The sequence below is a fragment of the Dromiciops gliroides genome, chromosome 4 (assembly GCF_019393635.1).
Source record: "Dromiciops gliroides isolate mDroGli1 chromosome 4, mDroGli1.pri, whole genome shotgun sequence".
Lineage (NCBI taxonomy): Eukaryota > Metazoa > Chordata > Mammalia > Microbiotheria > Microbiotheriidae > Dromiciops > Dromiciops gliroides.
In genome coordinates this window covers 348,280,443-348,300,665 of record NC_057864.1, presented here as the reverse complement: position 1 = coordinate 348,300,665, position 20,223 = coordinate 348,280,443, and the positions used below count along the sequence as shown (strand labels likewise).

At 41.0% G+C, this 20,223-nt stretch overlaps 2 protein-coding genes across 4 annotated transcripts in view; both read right to left on the bottom strand.

The window, feature by feature from the left end:
- The window catches only part of NT5DC1 (5'-nucleotidase domain containing 1), a 252,923-nt gene extending 241,354 nt beyond the window's left edge, over positions 1-11,569 (bottom strand). For 2 of the 3 annotated variants that reach the window (XM_044004362.1, XM_044004363.1), the window contains exon 1: positions 11,345-11,569. In XM_044004362.1, coding sequence (XP_043860297.1) covers positions 11,345-11,437 — 93 coding nt within the window. In that variant the 5' untranslated portion in view covers positions 11,438-11,569. Of the gene's footprint in view, positions 1-11,229; positions 11,306-11,344 lie in introns of those variants that run through there. The other variant, XM_044004364.1, reaches the window with a different exon arrangement.
- Positions 11,570-19,309: 7,740 nt separating this feature from the next.
- On the bottom strand, positions 19,310-19,498 carry LOC122752845 (40S ribosomal protein S28-like). The gene has a single exon (XM_043999784.1). The coding sequence runs from the start codon at positions 19,496-19,498 to the stop codon at positions 19,310-19,312; it is 189 nt and encodes a 62-aa protein (XP_043855719.1).
- Between the last annotated feature and the right edge of the window lie 725 nt (positions 19,499-20,223).

Sequence of the window (20,223 nt, the reverse complement as noted above, 5' to 3'; positions counted from 1 at the left end):
GGTATGTCAATGCTGTGAAAAACAAGGACACCTGTTGAGAGAATGTAGAATTAGAAAGCAGGAACTTAGGCAGGCAATGACTGAGAGTCTTAAAAGATTTTTTCAGGGGGAATAGGAATAATTATGGAAACTTTTACCAAAGAGGAAACAACCAAGGCAATTACAGGCCTTATTACAAACAGAATCAGAATAATAGTAGACCCTATCAGGGAGGTATAGAAGGACAGAATCAGAATCAAGGTAACTCCAGAATCCCTCAGAGGGAGACACAGAAATGATGTTGTACAGGGGAGTAATAGACAATAGACATGGGAAGTTTTATGTTTCCAGACCCTGAACATATTAACCCTCTTATACCAATCCATTCTCCTCCCCAGAGTAACAAACTCCATGTGACTTTCAAAGTTGGGGACACAAATTATGTCAGTCTTAATGAGTAAAGGAGACCCTAGATGCAATGCTATTGGATCTTTAAATGTGGTAGGAGTCTCAGGTAAAGCCCAAAGAGTGGCAGAATTAACTAAGAAGCAGCTAAGGGCCATTCTGGGAGCATCTGGGTATTGCAGGCAATGGATACCCTCTTTTGATGAAATTACTAAGCCTCTTATAGCTCTAACAAAAAATTCTGTCCCAGAACCTTTTACAGCTGGATTCCCAGCATCTTTCAGCTGTAGCAGAATTGAAGCTGTCACCAGCACCACGTCCCGGTTGTCTGACCTTCATATTCCCTGCGGCCCCAGGCCACTGGTGTTGCTGCTCCTGCTTGGCCCCAGTTCGGTCCTCACCACCTGCACCATTTGTAGGTGAAGAACTTCTCCACCAAGAACATATGGCTCTAACTTCTAGAAAGGGTTATTGAACCTTATTGCTTGATTTGTAAGGCAATTAATGAACATCGAGTCTCACTGATGTTCCTTTTGATAAATTGTTTATCATTATAAGTATATGTTATTGTCATTGTACTAGAGAACTCATAGACAAGATGATATGGTTTACTTGTCTAATGAAGATTCTGTAATAATGTTTAATATTATCAGCCATTTATATTCATTTATCACTTATATGTCATTATGACAATGTATACTCTGGGTATGGTTTGGGATTATTGTATATATTACAAGTATGTCCTAAGTTATGCAGCATAACATGCATTTTTTTTTTCAGTGAGGCAATTGGGGTTAAGTGACTTGCCCAGGGTCACACAGCTAGTAAGTGTTAAGTGTCTGAGGCCAGATTTGAACTCAGGTACTCCTGACTCCAGGGCCGGTGCTCTATCCACTGTGCCACCTAGCTGCCCCCATAACATGCATTTTTACAATCATATTGTCTTTGGTGAAATTAATATGAGATTTATGAATTATGGAAATTACTATTTCAGAGACTAATTGTTCTTACACTGAGCTTGACAGAGCTGGTTCAACTCCACGATGCAGGCCCTGGAAAGAATATATGTACAACAGGAGGAGAGACAGGTATACATAAGATGTCCTGATGTGGCTGAGAGAACAGCCAAATATATTCAGGAGGTCCACAGTTTGCTTATGATAGCAGCTATGTAGAGAACAATTGCTGGACATAATCTAGTTTCTTTCTCTCACTCCAAAAATGGCCTGGTGTCATGGTAACTCCAACACATGCACCTGGTTTAACTTAACTTGGATTTTTCATTCTGTCTGGTGGCATGGTTAGAAACCATCCACCTGAAGCCTATCACAATTACTGGATATCAACGGAACCACTAGATGTGGTATGGTAACCTTTCCATAACATTTTCAGGTGTCATCACGGACACATTACTAAATTTGGCTCTGATCCTGACATGTGATGGTGAAAAGTGTTATTTATGTCATAACTGCCTCAACTCTGTATTGAATATGGGTATAAGTATCCTAAAAAGGGGGGACTGTAATATGCTGTATGTGTCAAGTTTAAATTTGTTCTATATGAGTTATATTTTGAAAAACTTTTACTGTTTAATTTGAACATTTTAATAATGCCATACTAAAGATTAGTGAAAATCCAGCAGTTCAACAGCTAAAGAAGTAAAAGTATCCAGAGACAACCAGAATCCATACCAGAATCTATATTCCCTGATGGCATCTTTTTTTTTTTTTAGTGAGGCAATTGGGGTTAAGTGACTTGCCCAGGGTCACACAGCTAGTAAGTGTTAAGTGTCTGAGGCCGGATTTGAACTCAGATACTCCTGACTCCAGGGCCAGTGCTCTATCCACTGCGCCACCTAGCCGCCCCCCTGATGGCATCTTAATACTCAACATAGATAAGATTTCAAGGACTTTAAAGGAACATTTTTGTTTTTTCCTTCTGTTACTATATACACCATCTGTAATATGTATTTTCTGCAGAGGCCTTCCCTCTGTAGACATTGTCAAAGCACAAGTCCATGAGGGATTGCCCCCTGGACAAAATTTTCCCTTTCTCCCTTTCCTATATTGTTATTAGCATATGGTTTTTGTTTTTGTTTTTTTTTTTTGCAGGGCAAGGAGGGTTAAGTGACTTGCCCAGGGTCACACAGTTAAGTGTCAAGTGTCTAAGGCTGGATTTGAACTCAGGTCCTCCTGAATCCAAGGCCAGTGCTTTATCCACTGTGCCACCTAGCTGCCCCCTAGCATATGTTTTAATATTCTGTTATTTTACTGCTTCATCAAGAAAACACCCCGTGTTTCTTGTCAAAACAAAGGGGGGAAATGTAAGAATTGATTGTGATTCAGGACCCCATCTTTGGCTAAAATTAGAAAGCCTTGGAGACGCCCCTCATGGCTCCCTCCGCACCCCTGGGCACCCAAGCCTCGGGTATCACGCCCTGGCTTCTTCCACCCAGTGGGGATATGCACAGGAAACCCAGGCAAGCCCCAGGTCCCTCCGCCCAGCCAGGGGTATGCACGGAAAACCCAAGTGCCGGCTCGCTCTGCCAAGCGAGGGTACACAAGGGATCCCCATACCCCAACCAGCCTTGGGCACGGCTCCTAGAGGTGCAAACAAATTAGCTTGGGGTACGTGGGCAGTCAGCCCGAGTTTCCTGTGAGAGAAGTTTGTTTGTTTGTTTTTAAATTCTGGGGGGTAGGCGAGCAGAGGAAGTGAAGACAACGCAGAAAACAGAGAGGAGAAGGAGAGAAGGGGGTCGGTAGAAGGAAGAAGGATAGAGGAGCGACAGAGGGAGGGGAGGAGAGGAGACGAGAGGAAGTGCAGGTGGTGGTGGCGGCAGTGGCCTGCGGCCAGCCACCAACCATATCCACAGGTGAGAGACATGCAGGGGGATAGAGAAAGTTAAAGGCAAAGCAGCTGAGTCCATGCATCACATTTACAGGTTGTATTTCTTGCTTTTCTTTGCCCTTATTTCTAAATTTATTCTAATCAATAAACCCTGGTTTTTGCTTTAATTGAGAGGAGGCTTTTTAATCTCATTTCTTGTTAGTCTGGGAGAAGCAGTTGGGGAGAGGGCAAGCCCTTACAGATTGTTCCACATGGGACTTAACGAACCTGGGGGATCTTGTAAAACCCCTTTACAGATTGAAAGCTCCAGACAGCCAGGAGTTTACAGACTGGCGAGACAGGTAGGAGCTTACAGGCGAGCAGGCAGCTTCTATCTTCTCCTCCCCAACTTGTAACTTTTCAGATGCACCCTCGACTACTCCTCCCGCATTTTTTTCAAATCCCAATACTATGCCTTTTTCCCCGAAATCTCCATATGAACACACATCTTGTTATTTCTCCTGGCCACATGGCCACAGCTCCTCTTGGAACTGCTGGGAAGCTGCAGTTACTCAGAAGGAGAAGAGGAGGGGGCAGCTAGGTGGCGCAGTGGATAACTCAAGTGGAGTTAGGAGGACCTGAGTTCAAATCTGGCCTCAGACACTTGATACTTACTAGCTGTGTGACCCTGGGCAAGTCACTTAACCCTCATTGCTCCCCCCCCCAAAAAACAGTGAGGCATCATCTTCTTCTTCTGGGGCAGCTAGGTAGCACAGTAGATAAAGTACTGGCCCTGGATTCAGGAGGACCCAAGTTCAAATGCAGCCTCAGACACTTGACACTTACTAGCTGTGTTACCCTGGGCTAGTCACTTAACCCTCATTGCCCTGCCAAAAAAAAAAAAAAAAAAAGAAGGATAAGAGGAATCCGGCTTCCCCTCTTGTGAACTCCCCTCCCCCCTCCTTTCATCCCCTACCTAGAGACACTTTACCCCAGGCTATAACTCTCCCTCTATTTCTGCTACGTTAATTGCAGAAGAAAACTCACTTTTAAAGGAGACAGAAAAGCCCAAACTCCTTCCCCTTCAAGAGATCCTCACCCATGATCACAAGGGTACTATAATGTGGCTCAGACAATACAAGCCTTTTGGTCCAAAGGACTTTAAGTTCATGGAAAAGAGATATTCCTAAATTTGATGAGGATCCCACAATAGTTATCAGCCAGTTTAGGGCAGTTTTTAGAAGATATCAGCCCATCTGGGGTGATGTTACTGATCTTATAGATGCAGCAAACCCTTTAGTCACATCAGGAAAAGCTGCTATGTGATGGACTTTAGATGACCCTAACTGGGACCCCAATATCCCTGAGCATTTTGATAATTTACAGGAAGCAAGGGAACCATTGTTAAAGGCAATGGAATCTTGTGCGAGCATAACTGATAACTAGCAAAAATTTATAAATACCATTCAGGAACCTAAGGAAAGACCTAATAGATTTTATGATAAATTATGTAAGAGTGCTAAACAATATGCTGGACTAGATCCATTAAATCCTACAGATGCACATTTCATTTCTAATCACTTTGTTCACCAATCCTTGCCAGAAATACAGAAATACTTTGAAAGGCAGTGTTGGAATGCCCTGAGTACAGATAGAATTAAAGAAATAGCAACACATTTATGAAGGAAAGGTATGGGAAGAAAGAGACAGTCAGAAGGAGAAGGGATTGCAAGACAAGGCTGAGGAAACGACCACAGCTCAGAGCATTTTGGCTCTGTTACAGGAAACCATGAGGCAGTGAGGCCAGACAGTCAAGAATCAATATCAACACCCTAGATTTTGCTACTACTGCAATAGACAGGGACATACAATGCAGGAATGCAGGACTAGGCAAAAGGAGCTTAGACAGATGATAAGTGGTGAATTTAGAAACTCCCTCAATGGGGCAGAATCAAAGCAGTTATAGATCTTCCCAGAGAAGTATAGAGGACTGACGGTGCAGGAGAGGGGAAAGGATGGTGGAATCTGAAAGTTTTACCTTTCCAGACCCTGAGATCCTCAGCCCTCTTGTGCCATTCACCTCCCCAAAATAACATCTCAAGCTATTGCTCAGACGACTAAAGCTATCTTTGCCTTCAGGAAGAGATTGACTCATTAGCAAAAACAGTCCTACAGAAAAGATTGGCCTTAGCCACTGCAGCTTCAGGAGGAGTTTATGCCTGTTGTTCCTATATTAATAGATCAGGGGAAATTGTTACCAGTGTGTTCATCAGCTTCAACTAATTATGAAAGATATTCAGCAACTTGCAAGAGAAACTCATGAGATACCTGATAAGGACTCACAGTGGGACCCCTCTTCATGGTTTGTCTGGCTACAGGGGTCCAGTCTGTTAGTAGTCTTAATTAAATTGGTTTTTATTATTATGGGTATTGTTATTCTTTTGAGACTGTGTTTTAACTGCTGTATTAAAATATATTCTGATTTTTCAAAAAGGGAAAAACTGTTGTCAGTTCATAGTGCTGATGCAGAACATGATTATATAGACTTGGCTTATAAATAAGGGATTCATGGACAGCATACATTGAATATCAAGGTGATATGATTTTGCTAATTAATGCATTCATGGAAATTATATGTTAATGAATAATGTTGTCATTTATATTTGTCATCTATTTTCTATGTGATTATGATTATTTGTAATTATATCCTGAGTCCAAACAAATTCATATTTCTTGCTTTCATCAATATTGTCATTTGTTAAATCCATATGAGCCTTGGATTATGGGAATTTCAAATTATGGGAATCTCAAATGGTATGAGATTTAATTTAATTTAATTGCCTTTATTCTGAGTTATCAGATCAGAGCAGCCAAGATGCCATCCATCCATGAGGGGAATACATAAAAGTGAGCATTGAACTATCACAGGATGGGTAACACACACGAAGTCCAGGTACTACACTGCCTTGGGAAAGGCCAAGAGAAGGGCCATTGGCAAGGACTGAGGGTGGATTCTCTTAGTTTAATTCCCCCTCCCCCGCCCCATTGCACCATACACCGGGGCTATGAGAATTCTACGCCTGACTTCAATTTGCCCTCCTATATGCCTGATGCCATCCATGGATGTCTCAATCCCATGCGTGACTCTGTTTCCCCTCCACATATTGCAATGGCTGTCTGCAGAGCCACGAAGCTTGGTAATGTTCATTTCCCTTACTTTTCTATTCTTTTAAGGTAACCCCAAAAACATAAACATAAACATGATGTTGAATTTCAAACTGACATCTGTTACCAGTTATATTAGATTCTTGACTTTCTCATAATGGCATGAGGATAATTAGGCAAAAAGTGATGAAACCAAGATATAAATCCTTTTCTTAATTAATATCACAATTGTCTTAGCCCTGTATTAAAGAAGGGTATAAACAGAATTACTTATGGACTGTTTTGCAAATAACTTAAGGGGATATCCACTTTTGTTAAGAAGTTATTATATGGGGCGGCTAGGTGGCGCAGTGGATAAAGCACCGGCCCTGGAGTCAGGAGTACCTGAGTTCAAATCTGGCCTCAGACACTTGACACTTAGTAGTTGTGTGACCCTGGGCAAGTCACTTAATCCCCATTGCCCCGCAAAAAAAAAAAAAACACAAGAAGTTATTATAACTAAAATTAATCTGACAACTTTTATATTATACCTTTTCAATTTATTCTCCACAGCGGGGATTATAGTTTGATTTGGTTATTGGCAAACATATTTAAAGTTGTGTTAAGATCAATTTTGTAGTGTGGTAAAAAACAGAAGTTTTAGCTGAATCATTTGAGAGTTGAGCGCATGCTACTGAAGCAGCTTTTGAAGGACCTCCCTTTTGGGGAGGGGTCCTTGACAAACTTCCGGCATGCCAGCTTAAAACTGAGGGAGGAACAGAAGTTCTTGCTCCCTCTGGCTTTTCAGCTTAGCTGTGGCAGCGCACGCATTTGGTGTTCAGCTCTGGTTCTCGGACTGGCGGGCAGTTTGGGATTCGGTGAGTTTTATAAAGGAATATAGACTAAACTTAGATCTAAGATTATTCATTTGCATTTCTACTTTCCTATTTCCCTAATTGGTATCACTTTTTGTTGTCTAATTAATTCCCAAGCAATAAAAACGAATCCCTCACTGATTAAAGCTCAGAGGCTTCTTTTTCTTAGTGGTCTGAGAGATATATATGGGAAAAGTTAAAACAGGGAGTTTAATGCTCGTATATCCAATTTTAAATCTCACAGTAGGAAACTTTCTTGCAGCATGGAGAACCAGGCAATCCCCATTGTTCTCTGGGCACCTGATTCCAAATTCCATCCACACTTGAGAGACTTTTCTACAACCACACCCGAGACCATGCCCAGAATCCAGAGCCAGAATCCAGAGCTACACCCAGATGACATCCCAAGAATCATCTGAGATAAAACTTTCAAAGACTTAAATGAACATTTTCCTTTTCCTATTTGTAATATCTACCTCCTAAAGGGGACTGTCCCCTTTAGTTTTTTTGTCAATACATCGCTCAAATTGTTTTCTCTCTTTTTATTTACCCTTACATTGTTAATCACCATAGAACCCTTTATAATTGTAATTTCAGTCACTGCTTCAATTAAGAACTGATCTTTTTTAATGAAGCACAGGGGGGATTATGAGAAAATTATTAACAATAGGGGTTTGGGGACTCCCAGAGGCCCCGGCTGAGAGACTGGCCAGACCTTTCTTAAGGCCAGCCCAGAGTCAGGAAGTTACCTCACTCAAAACCATACCCACCTGAAAGCCTTGTTCCCACCAGAGAATCTGTTCTCTGGGCTCTGACTTCAGCACAACTGCACTGAACCACCCTCAAATCCAGTGATCCAAATAGATTTGAATGATACCCCTTCCCTCAGAGAGCTTATGCTCGCTGATCTCTCTCTTGGCCTGAGAACACAGAAGAAGAGGCCACGTGGCCCAGTTTTCTCTTCCTCCTGTAGATGCTAGCTAGGCTTTTCTAACTTTCAGAGCCATGTGTGCTCTCTTTACTAATATTTAATATGCTTTAATAAATCTTTAATGCCCCCAAACTGGTGCAGTAGCCTCTAATTTCTAAGCAACAAATATATGATAAACCCCAGCTAATTTTCCCTAAACTTGGGCCAATTATAGGGACAGCCCATAAGTTTTTATTCACCACAATACAAAGACAAAACAAAGCTAAGGAGGGTACCCCTGCCCTCAAGGAGTTCATGTTTTAATTGTTGGAAAGAGAACATAAATAAGCATATAAGGAATATATGCAAAATAAACACAGAATAACTCTGGGTGGCATTCTAGGTATGGGTAAATATGGGCAAAGGGAGCATCCAGTTTGAAATAGCCAATAGGCAATTATTTGGTGATATGGAAATTGACAGTACATAGTGGGATGGAGAAAAATGGATCAGACAGGTAGAAAATAATTGCCAAAAGAACTTAAAAGAAAAAAAAAACTATGACTCAAAGGTCACAATTTTTTTCTTCCCTTCTATCTCAACTCATTCATATAAAAGAAAAGATGTATTTGAAAAAAGATGCTTAATCTTTAATCCTTAAGTTTTGCTCTTACAAATTAACTCAGGCAAGTGCCTAAGAGAAGGAAGCAAAGCAGCAACAAGGGTGAGGGAAATACACAGAAAGGAAATTCATATTCTCTTGCATGAAGGACCTATATGCTATACACTTGACCTGGCTAAAGAAAGGCTTGTGCTAATCAGGTCTTTCTTTAGCAAGGAATAAAGAAGCTATGCTGGCCAGCTGGGACTGACTCAATTTTTTCTTTGTGACCCCCAATGCTTAGCTAAGTGTTGGGAACAAAGTGCCTAATAATTGCTATTTCTTTCTATTCCAGGTACAAAATGATTAAGTAGTTGTTTAGCTTCTTAAACTTTTTCCACTTGACCACTTTTTGCCAGAGAATTTTTTTACCGACCTAGGTATATAAAATAAGTATACATATAACCTTTTACTGTTGCAAAAATTTTCAACTCCTACATTCAGCTACATGATCCTATATAGGGACTGCAACCGACAATTTAAGAAGCTAGGGTTTAGAGGGTTGGTCTTGAGTAAGAAGGGAGAAAGTTTCCACAGTTATAGAAAATCAAGGGGCAACTAGGTGGTGCAGTGGATAGAGCACTGGCCCTGGAGTCAGGAGGACCCAAGTTCATATCTGGCCTCAGACACTTGACACTTACTAGCTGTGTGACCCTGGGCAAGTCACAACCCCAACTGCCTCACCAAAACAAAACAAAACAAAAAAAAACCTAAATTATTTGGGGGCAGCTAGGTGGTGCAGTGGATAAAGCACCAGCCCTGGATTCAGCAGGACCTGAGTTCAAATATGACCTCAGATGCCTGGCACTTACTAGCTGTGTGACCCTGGGCAAGTCACTTAACCTTCACTGCCCCACGAAAAAAAAAGAAAAAGAAAAAAAAAAGAAAATCAAGGATTCAACAGTACAACCAACTGGTTTAGCTTTAAAAGGGTTTCAACAACAATCATTCTTCTTTGGGGGGTGGCGGGGTGGCGGGGGGGGGGGGGGGGGGATTGTCCCCTTTTGTCAGTCTGCTTCCTCTCCCTGGTGTCACTTAAGTAATATAGCTTCTCTGTGAGGTCACAAATTAATTCATTTTCAGATTATTCAACCTGCTGTTTAAGGAAGATGCTGTTTAATAATTGTTATGGGCCCAGAGCACACATCAAAGAACCTTCTCCTTGAGAAACCAAATCAAAGGACAGACACACCTAAAGAGATACTAGACCGAAATGGAGCTAGCTTCGGGACCCCCACCCTTCATTCTAGTCTCTCTCACCCCTGGGGAGATAAGATTAGGTGTGGCTGCTGCCTTTGTGACCTGAGGAGCAGAGAGGTGGCCTGAGAGATTTGCAGCCACCCCTCACCCAACTCTCCCAGCCACCACTAGTTGGGGATGGTCCTCCCTCAATAAGGGAACTTTCCACAGTCAGATGATCATCCCCATCAGTCCTCTATAAAACTATCTGCCTGTCTCCTGCTCCAGGAGATTGGCATCTCAGAGCCACGCTCTGTGCCATGCCTTCTCCCCATGAGAAGAAGTCCAAGGATTTCTCTCTTGGTTTCCCTTCCCCAGCCCCTAAATAAACTACTATCTTATTCTATTGCTTTTGTGTGCAAGAGGGTGTGATTCTTTAAAGAGGACTCTTACCCCAACCCCAATCCCAAACCCCCTATCCTATTTCCCCACAACATAACCATACCATACAATGGTACAACACCTTAATGTTTATTACAACACAGTCAGGTGGACAGGACACAGCTAATCCCCAATCCTCCCCATTTTATAGAGAAGAAATTTGAGGTTCAGTCAACTAGCATTTGTTATAAGGGCTACTGTGTGCCAGGCATTGTACGGGGACCTGCAAAACAAAACAAAACAGGGGCAGCTAGGTGGCCTGGAGTCAGGAGGACCTGAGTTCAAATCCGACCTCAGACGCTTGACACTTACTAGCTGTGTGACCCTGGGCAAGTCACTTAACCCCAACTGCCTCACCAAAAATAAAAACAAACAAAACAAAACAACCTGGGGGTACTGCTTTCATGGATTTCACAGAAAGGCAAAACCAATAATTATAATACTTACATAGCACTTATTATACGCCAGACATTGTGCTAAGTGCTCTACAATTCTCTCATTTGATTCTTAGAACAGTGGAGGAATAGCAACGCGAAGGAACTAAGATTAAAGCTCTGAAGGGGGAAGTGACTTGCCCACTGTCTCAGGGGCTAGGAAGTAGCCACTTAAGCTTCTAAGAGACGTCTAGACGCTAAGTTCTCGCTACTTCTGTGACAGTGATTTTTGGGAAATCAGGCACGGCGCTCATTGAGCAAAGCAAAACCAAAAAGCCCGCAGAGAAGCGCCAAGTTCAAGTTCAAGCAAAGCAGGAGTGTTTCTCAGGAGGAGGAGTTAGCCCGGCCAGAGTTCCGGGTTCCCCCCACACACACCTTTCCACATGGCCCGGCCCATCCCTCTCCAGGCTTCCCGGGGCTCAGTGGGGCACGCGCAGCCTGGCTCGAATCGCCGCAAAGCCCGGCGTGGGGTTCGGCGCACGCCACTCACCAGGGCGGTCTCAGGCAGGTTGTAGCGACACAGAGTGTGGTCGAGGTCAAAGCCGACCACATCGCAGTCGGCTAGGGAGAAATTCTGGGTCATGGCCCGGGCAGAGGGTTGGGGAAGATGGCAGCGGGAAACAGAGTAGGAATTGAGGACTCCTGGGCCTCTGAGGTCCCGGGACCCGGAGAAAGAGTCCGCAGTTGAAACCTCTGCAGCGCATCAGGCGGCAGTGGCTCGAGGGGGCGGGGCTACGGCCACAACCGCGCCTTCTGGCTTCCCGGGGCCCCAGAGAGCTCCGCTATTGGTCGCCGAGGAACTACGCCCCGCCCTCTCCGGGGAATAGCTCTGCCATGAGCTGCTGCTCCAAGCTGAGTCACCCACTCTACCTAGTAGGGAGGGCCAGGTAACCGCAAGCATCCTGCCGATTCCTGGACCCTGTGCCTTTGCAGGCGTTCCTCCATTCCTGCTGGAATAGGCATTTATTCATCGAGGCAGCTAGGTTGTGCAGTGGATAGAGCGCGGCGCCTGAAGTCAGGAAGACCTGAGTTTAAATGCTGTGTGACCCTTAACCCTGTTTGCCTCAGTTCCTCATCTATTAAATCATCTGCAGAAGGAAATAGCAAACCACTCCAGTATTTTTGCCAAGAAAACCCCACGGACAGGATTGACGTCCTGTGGAGCACAGCAGCAGATTTTACTGATGGGATAGATTGGATTTCATCTTAGAGGAAGGCACTAGAATGAAGGGGAATGGAAAAGTCTTCCTTTAGAAGGAAGGATTTTAGCTGAGACTGAAGGAAGTTGGGGAGGCCCGAAGGAAGAGAGAAAGAGAAAGACAATGCCAGTCATGGAGATGACCCCTGAAAATGCATGGAATTTGGGAAATAGTCATATGTGAGGGAAAACAACTCCACCAGATCAAAGAGTATGGGAAGGGGAGTAATGTCTACGAATCAAAAAAGTAAAAGGGGGATAGGTTGTGAAGAGCTTTAAAAATCAAAGGGCTTTCTATTTGAGACTGGAATAGAGAGCTACTGGAATTTATTTAATTAGGTTTTGGGGGGACACGACGTCCTCAGATCTACACTTTAGGAAGGTCACTTTGGTAGCTTGATGAAGAAGAGATTGGAAGGGGGAGAAATTTGAGACAGTGACCGACCAGCAGGTCATTACAATAGTCTAGACCTGCACAGAGGTGGTTTGAGGCAGTGTCAGAGAAGAGAAGAGAGCATATAAGAAGGATTTTGCAAAGTTAGAATCAACAGGACTTGGCCACAGATTGATTGTGGAATGCAAGAGAGTGAGGATATATAATTAAATGTATTGTGTAATTGGGGAAAAATAAAATGCTAAATAAAAAAGAATTGTCCGATTAGAATTTTTTAAAATAATTAAATGTATTGGTGCCCACTTACTTGAGATGTGGACCAACTTTCTCCAATTTACCTGTATGTACCTGTAAGAATGAGGTAGTGATATACAATGATGGAATGTGAACTCCTTAAGAATAGGGATTGTTGATTAGAAGGAAAGCAAAAATCTGGAAAACAATTTTTACAGTGTTTCAAATAAAGGCCCCATATCCAAAATATATAGAGAACTGAGTCAAATCTATAAGGATACAATTAAAACTATCTACAGCCATATAGAAAAAAAATGTTCTCAATCACTACTGATTAGAGTAATGTAAATTAAAACTATTCTTAGGTACCACCTCACACCTCCAATTGGCTAATATGACAAAAAAGGAGAATGATAAATGTTGGAAAAGATGTGGGGAAAATGGAACACTAATGCATTGTTGGTGGAGCTGTGAACTAATCCAACCATTCTGGAGAGCAATTTGGAACCATGCCCCTGTGCATACCCTTTGACCCAGCAATATCACTAATAGGTCTGTATCACAAAGAGATCACAGAAAAGGGAAAAGGACCCCTATGTACAAAAATATTTAAAGCTGTTCTTTTTGTGGTAGCAAAGAATTGGAAATTGAGGGGATGCCCATCAATTGGGGAATGGCTGAACAAATTGTGGTATATGAATGTAATGAAACACTATTGTGCTGTAAGAAATGATAAGCAGATGGATTTCAGAAAAACCTGGAAAGATTTACATGAATTGGTGAAGTGAAATGAGCAGAACCAAGAGAACATTGTACACAGTATCAACAACATTTTGTGATGATCAACTGTGATGGACTTGGCTCTTCTCAGCAATGTAATGATCCAAGACAATGACAAAAGACTTATGGTGGAAAATGCTCTCCATATTCACAATACTGAAGCATACTATTTTCACTTTTGTTGTTGCTTTTTTGTTATTGTTCTTGTTTATTTTTTCTTGCATTTTTTCCTTTTGTTCTGATTAATGTGAAAATATGTTTAACATGATTGTAATGTATAACCTATATCAAATTGCTTACTGGCTTCAGGGGAGGAGAGGGAAGGAAGGTTGGGAGAAAAATTTGGAACTCAAAATATATCTTTACATGTAATTGAGAAAAATTAAAATAAATAAATATTTAAAAAAATTTTTTTAAAAGAGTAGGGATTGGAGCAGCTAGGTGGTGCAGTGGATAGAGCACTGGCCCTGGATTCAGTGCTCTATCCACTGTATGCTGTATGACCCTGGGCAAGTCACTTAACCCCAATTGCCTCACCAAAAAAAAAAAAAAAGAGTAGGGATTGTTTCATTTTTGTCTTTGTATGCCCAGGATTTACAGTACCTGGCATACACTGGTAGTTTATAAATGCTTGTTGATTGAATAATTAATCCAGCAGGAGTCAGGAGACCTGAACTAACTAGCTGTGGGACCTTGGGTAAGTCACTTAATCTGGCTAGGCCTGAATTTTCTTATATGTAAAATAAAATTGTATTAAAATTTGCAGTCCCTGACAACTCTGAAAATCTCTGAGTTCTTGTCATAGTTGTATTTTTTTAATGAATAAAATAGAAACTATAATATCTCTTTGAACTCACAAGTTGCTGGAGTAACTTTAAAGATAGATGTTCATAACTTCTTTGCATAACCAATTTGTAGAATAATAATTCAATTCAACAAACTTTTCTTTGTGACATTGGATTAGGAAACTTACACTGGAGAAGTATGATAAGGACTGCTTGATGTTGCTTAATGACCATATTAAAATTTGAATTTTTCTAATAGAGCAAGAATATTTATATGCAGTTTATCATATAACTTTTGTACTACCTGGGTTATAAGGTTGAAAGTGAAAACAATAGGAAGGGGTAATGGCTCCTTCTTGTCCCTACTATTGGAATTTGGGTATTACCAGCAGAGTTCTTCCTCTTACCAGGCATGACCTACGTTCTAGTCCCCTCCTGAGATTCTGCCCCAATACAGAGATTTTTCTTCATATTCCTGTGGAGAGGAGGGAGAAGCTAACCCAACAACCCACCCTCCTACTAGACAAACTTATCAATTAACTCATTTTTCCAAGAACAAAAGATTCAGAGGCTAACTTTACCTGCTTTAGAATGTTTATTACAATGAATCTTTATCTATCACTCCCAAGCTCCCAGTGGGCCAACTTACCAGCAATTCACTTAAGCTTGTATCTTAAGATCACTTAACAGTTACCTTCTTTTACAACCCACTATTAACAACTGTTAAAATACACAAATAAAAAGAAGTTATAGGGGCAGCTAGGTGGCACAGTGGATAAAGCACCAGCCCTGGATTCAGGAGGACCCGAGTTCAAATCCAGCCTCAGACACTTTACACTTACTAGCTGTGTGACCCTAGGTAAGCCACTTAACCCCTATTGCCTCACCAAAAAAAAAAAAGAAGAAGAAGAAGAAGTTATAGACAAGTATATTTTTATCTAGAACAAGAGTTCTTAAACTTTTTTGTGTCTTGAACTTCTTTTTCAGTGTGGTGAAGTCTATGGACCTCTCCTCAGAAGTGTTCCTGAATACATAAAAAAACCCTAATTATATGGAAATATAGTCAGTTCTGCATTTTATAAATGTGAATTTCTTTCCTCAAAACTTATATTAGCAAACATTTTGAGTATAACTTGAATTTTGATGTTGTTTCTGTGCAATTTATTCCATGAGAACCATCAAGAATGGAGAAAACAGCACCATGTCACAATAACTCAAAAACTACCACCCTTCTAATACCTTTGTCTAGGGAAAGTACTGTATTTATTTATTTATTTTTATTGTATTTATTGTATATCTGCTGCAGCAGGAGTTTTGTGGGGAGGAGGGCTGGGGGCCCTTACCACCACAACCTCTCTTCCCCAAACTTTCAGAAGACTTTGCCAGCCTGCTTTCAAGAACCTGGGAACTAAGTACAGGCTAAGCTGCTGCCCAAGACAAGGAACAAGCCATGCTTATGGATGTTGCCACTATTTATTATAGTATTTATGTGCTATTGTTTTTATTTGGTTCCTATCTTTTTTTTTTTACTCTGTAGCTGATAAAGTTTTTGAGTGTTGGCTCCCTAATGCCACTTCCCCCATAATCTCTGTGGTTTTTTTATTGTGGGATTTTGTATAGCACACAATTGCAATGCTTTTTGGAAAGCATATGTTACGTGATAATAGAAGTGATAGTAAAGGTGCAAAATATTTTTAACATAACCCAGGTTAAGAACCTCTAATAGAATAAGGTGTTATTAAAATGTTAATTCAATAAGGACTTAGAAAAGAACTTGAAGAACACTTTGGAAACGCTTTGGAACAAATATTTTCCATTTTAATCAGCTAGAAGGAAAGTTAGGGGAATAGAAACTGATTGTATCAATCACAAAGCACTAGTGCTGGGTACACTCCTCTCACCACTGAAGTTTTCTTTGTAAAGAGAAAGTAGAGAAAAAAAAGTATAAGAAAATGGGATAGAAGGAAATAAATAAATTCTTAAGTATGAATGTGAATGGTATGTCACCCATTAAACAGAAGAGGATATCAGAATGTATTAGAGAGCAGATCCCAATGCCATTTACAAGAAACACACATGAAACAAAGTTGTACATGTCACAAGGGGCTAAAGCAAAATCTACTACTCATCAGCTGAACTAAAGAGAAGTAGGGATAGCAATTATTTTCTCAGACAAAGCAATATCAAAAATACACTTGATTAAAAGAGACTACCAGGGAAACTACATTATGCTGAAAAGTAAAATAAACAATGCATTTATAATAATAACATATGTACTGAATGGCATAAAATATTTATCAACAAAACTCAGCAAAAAGAGCTGGAAAGAGAAAACCCACTTAAAATAAGTACAGAATGTACAAATACTTGAGAGTTTGTTTACCTATCAAGACATACACAGAGGGGACAGCTAGGTGGCGCAGTGGATAAAGCACTGGCCCTGGATTCAGGAGGACCTGAGTTCAAATTCGGTCTCAGATACTTGATACTAGCTGTGTGACCTTGGGCAAGTCACTTAATTCTCATCACCACCCCCCCCCCAAAAAAAGACATACACAGAAATCATATGAATGCCACCATAAAATTCTCTTTAAAGAAATAATTGGGAAAATACCAATTGCAGTAGGATAGAGTACCCGGCCTAGAATCAGGAAGAGTTATCTTCCTGAGTTTAAATCTGTCCTCAGACCCTTACTAGCTGTGTGACTCTGGGCAAGTTTCAGTTTCCTCATCTGTAAAATGAGGTGGACGTGACTGAAATGACTAAAATGAACAAAAGGTCAAGCCAATGTATTAAAGATCATAAATTAGCTAGGTTTGTGAAGTTATATATTATATATGTGTATATATATATGTGTGTGTGTGTGTGTGTGTGTGTGTGTATATATGCACACACATATATATTATCTCATTTTATCCAAATGAGATTTGGTTTTTAAAAAGATAGTATTTATTCTGTGCTATGCCAAATCAAGCTACCAAAATATTATTTTATATCACTAGATAAAATGATAAAATTCATCTGGAGAAACAAAAGGAAAAGAATTTTAAAGGAAATATGTTTTTTTAAAGTGAGAACGGTGCCTAGACAAATCAAATCTCAAACTATACTACAAAGCAATAATCATCAAAAACAATTTAACATTGTCTTAAAAATAGAGCAATTGGGGGCGGCTAGGTGGCACAGTGGATAGAGCACCGGCCCTGGAGTCAGGAGGACCTGAGTTCAAATTCGGTCTCAGATACTTGATACTAGCTGTGTGACCTTGGGCAAGTCACTTAATTCTCATCACCACCCCCCCCAAAAAAAAGACATACACAGAAATCATATGAATGCCACCATAAAATTCTCTTTAAAGAAATAATTGGGAAAATACCAATTGCAGTAGGATAGAGTACCCGGCCTAGAATCAGGAAGAGTTATCTTCCTGAGTTTAAATCTGTCCTCAGACCCTTACTAGCTGTGTGACTCTGGGCAAGTTTCAGTTTCCTCATCTGTAAAATGAGGTGGACGTGACTGAAATGACTAAAATGAACAAAAGGTCAAGCCAATGTATTAAAGATCATAAATTAGCTAGGTTTGTGAAGTTATATATTATATATGTGTATATATATATATGTGTGTGTGTGTGTGTGTGTGTGTATATATGCACACACATATATATTATCTCATTTTATCCAAATGAGATTTGGTTTTTAAAAAGATAGTATTTATTCTGTGCTATGCCAAATCAAGCTACCAAAATATTATTTTATATCACTAGATAAAATGATAAAATTCATCTGGAGAAACAAAAGGAAAAGAATTTTAAAGGAAATATGTTTTTTTAAAGTGAGAACGGTGCCTAGACAAATCAAATCTCAAACTATACTACAAAGCAATAATCATCAAAAACAATTTAACATTGTCTTAAAAATAGAGCAATTGGGGGCGGCTAGGTGGCACAGTGGATAGAGCACCGGCCCTGGAGTCAGGAGGACCTGAGTTCAAATCCAGCCTCAGACACTCGACACTTACTAGCTATGTGACCCTGGGCAAATCACTTAACCCCCAATGTCCTGCGCAAAAAAAAAAAAAAAAATAGAGCACTTGGTGGAATGGATTAGATACTAAGCACATACTAAGTCAATGAACCTAATTGTGCAATGTTTGATAAAACTCAAAGATCTTATCTACAAAAGCTATTAGTTGGGGGAAGCTAGGTGGCACAGTGGATAAAACACTGGCTCTGGATTCAGGAGGACCTGAGTTCAAATGTGATCTCAGACACTTGACACTTACTAGCTGTGTGACCCTGGGCAAGTCACTTAACCCTCATTGCCCTGCAACAAAACAAAACACACACACACACACACACACACACACACACACACACACAACTGTTGGTGAAATTGAAAAGGAGTCTGGCAGAAATTAGGTTTAGAGCTATATATACCTCACACCTGTAGTGAGTAAAACTCTATCTGGTCGCCTTTTCCTAAGTTTGGGGAAAATTAGCTGGGGTTTCTAATATACTTGTTACTTATAATTTAGAAGCTTTAGCACCAGTTTGGGGGCATTCATCTTAATAAATATTAATAAAGAGAGCACACATGGCTCTGAAAGTTAAGAAAAGGCCTATCTAGCCTAGAGGAGAGAATAGAGCTCAGCTTGGCCTTCTAGCCTAGAGGAAAAATAGAGCTCAGCCTGGCCTGCTTCTTCCTCCAAGTCTTCTGCCACCATGAACACCTGAGAGAGTCTAACCGAGAGTAACTTTGTGTGGAAGCCTTTTCTGGGTCCCAAGGAGAGGTGGTCCTTACACACTGCTTCAAGCTAATTGGCCAGCATCAACCAAATCCATTGGTTCACTGGACTTGAGGGGGGTCCTGTGTTGAGGTCAGAGTTCATACCATCTGAGAACACACCCTCTTGAGGGCCAGGCAGGTGTGGTTTTGTTTTTTAGTTTGGGGTTTTTGAGGTTTTTTTAGACAAAACTCTTTATTTTACATATCTCTTAGCAGTCCTTCCACAAACAGCAGCCTTGGGGCCTCCACCAGTGGGTTTCACCGCAGCCTCTGGGCCTCTTATTCCGACTCGAGCAGGGTGAGCACGTCTCCCTCCCACACGGGGCCTTTCACGTTGCAGATGATGGAGCGGCTCGTGTTGTCCATGAACTCCACACGCACCTGGATGCACTGGCCCTGAGAATCGGTCCGGTCCAGAACTTTTTTGACCCGAACCAGCTTGATGGGCTGCATGCGGCTGGTGTCCATGATGGCAGTGGCAACAGAGGAAAGAGAGAGACAGAGCAGGTATGGTTTTAATTGAATTAACTTTAAGTGAGTTAATCATCAGTCAGTCAATCCAGTCAATCTTTTCTTTTTTTTTTTTTTTTTTTTGCAGGGCTATGGGGGTTAAGTGACGCCCAGAATCACACAGCTAGTAAGTGTCAAGTGTCTGAGGTTGGATTTGAACTCAGGTACTCCTGAATCCAGGGCCAGTGCATTATCCACTGTGCCATCTAGCTGCCCCCAATCCAATCAATCTTAATCCAATCAATGTGTGTGGGGGGGGCCCCTTTGGATGTTCCCCAAACCCTATTATTTTCTCACACACAATATACCCAGATACACTCCAAATAGATATATGACTTTGATATAAGAAATTACATCATAAATAAATAAGAGGAGGAAGAAATTACCTTTCAAATCTGTGGTATGAGAAGAATTCACAATCAAACAAGGAAGTGAGAGGATGACAGAAGATAAAATGAGTAATTTTGATTACACGAAAAGTTAAAGTTTTTACACAAACAAAACAAATGCACCTTAGATTAGAAGGAAATCAGTTGACTGGATAAAAATCTTTGCAGCAAACTTTCCTGAGAAATGTCTTGGGTCTAATATATGTATGTATGTATCATGTAATATGTGTACTATATGTACATGTAATACACACACACAAACACACACACACACACACACACACTACAGATCAC

Bases quoted from the DNA above. Each gene is read 5' to 3' on its own strand.
- LOC122752845 (XM_043999784.1), bottom strand. From the start codon at position 19,498: ATGGACACCAGCCGCATGCAGCCCATCAAGCTGGTTCGGGTCAAAAAA.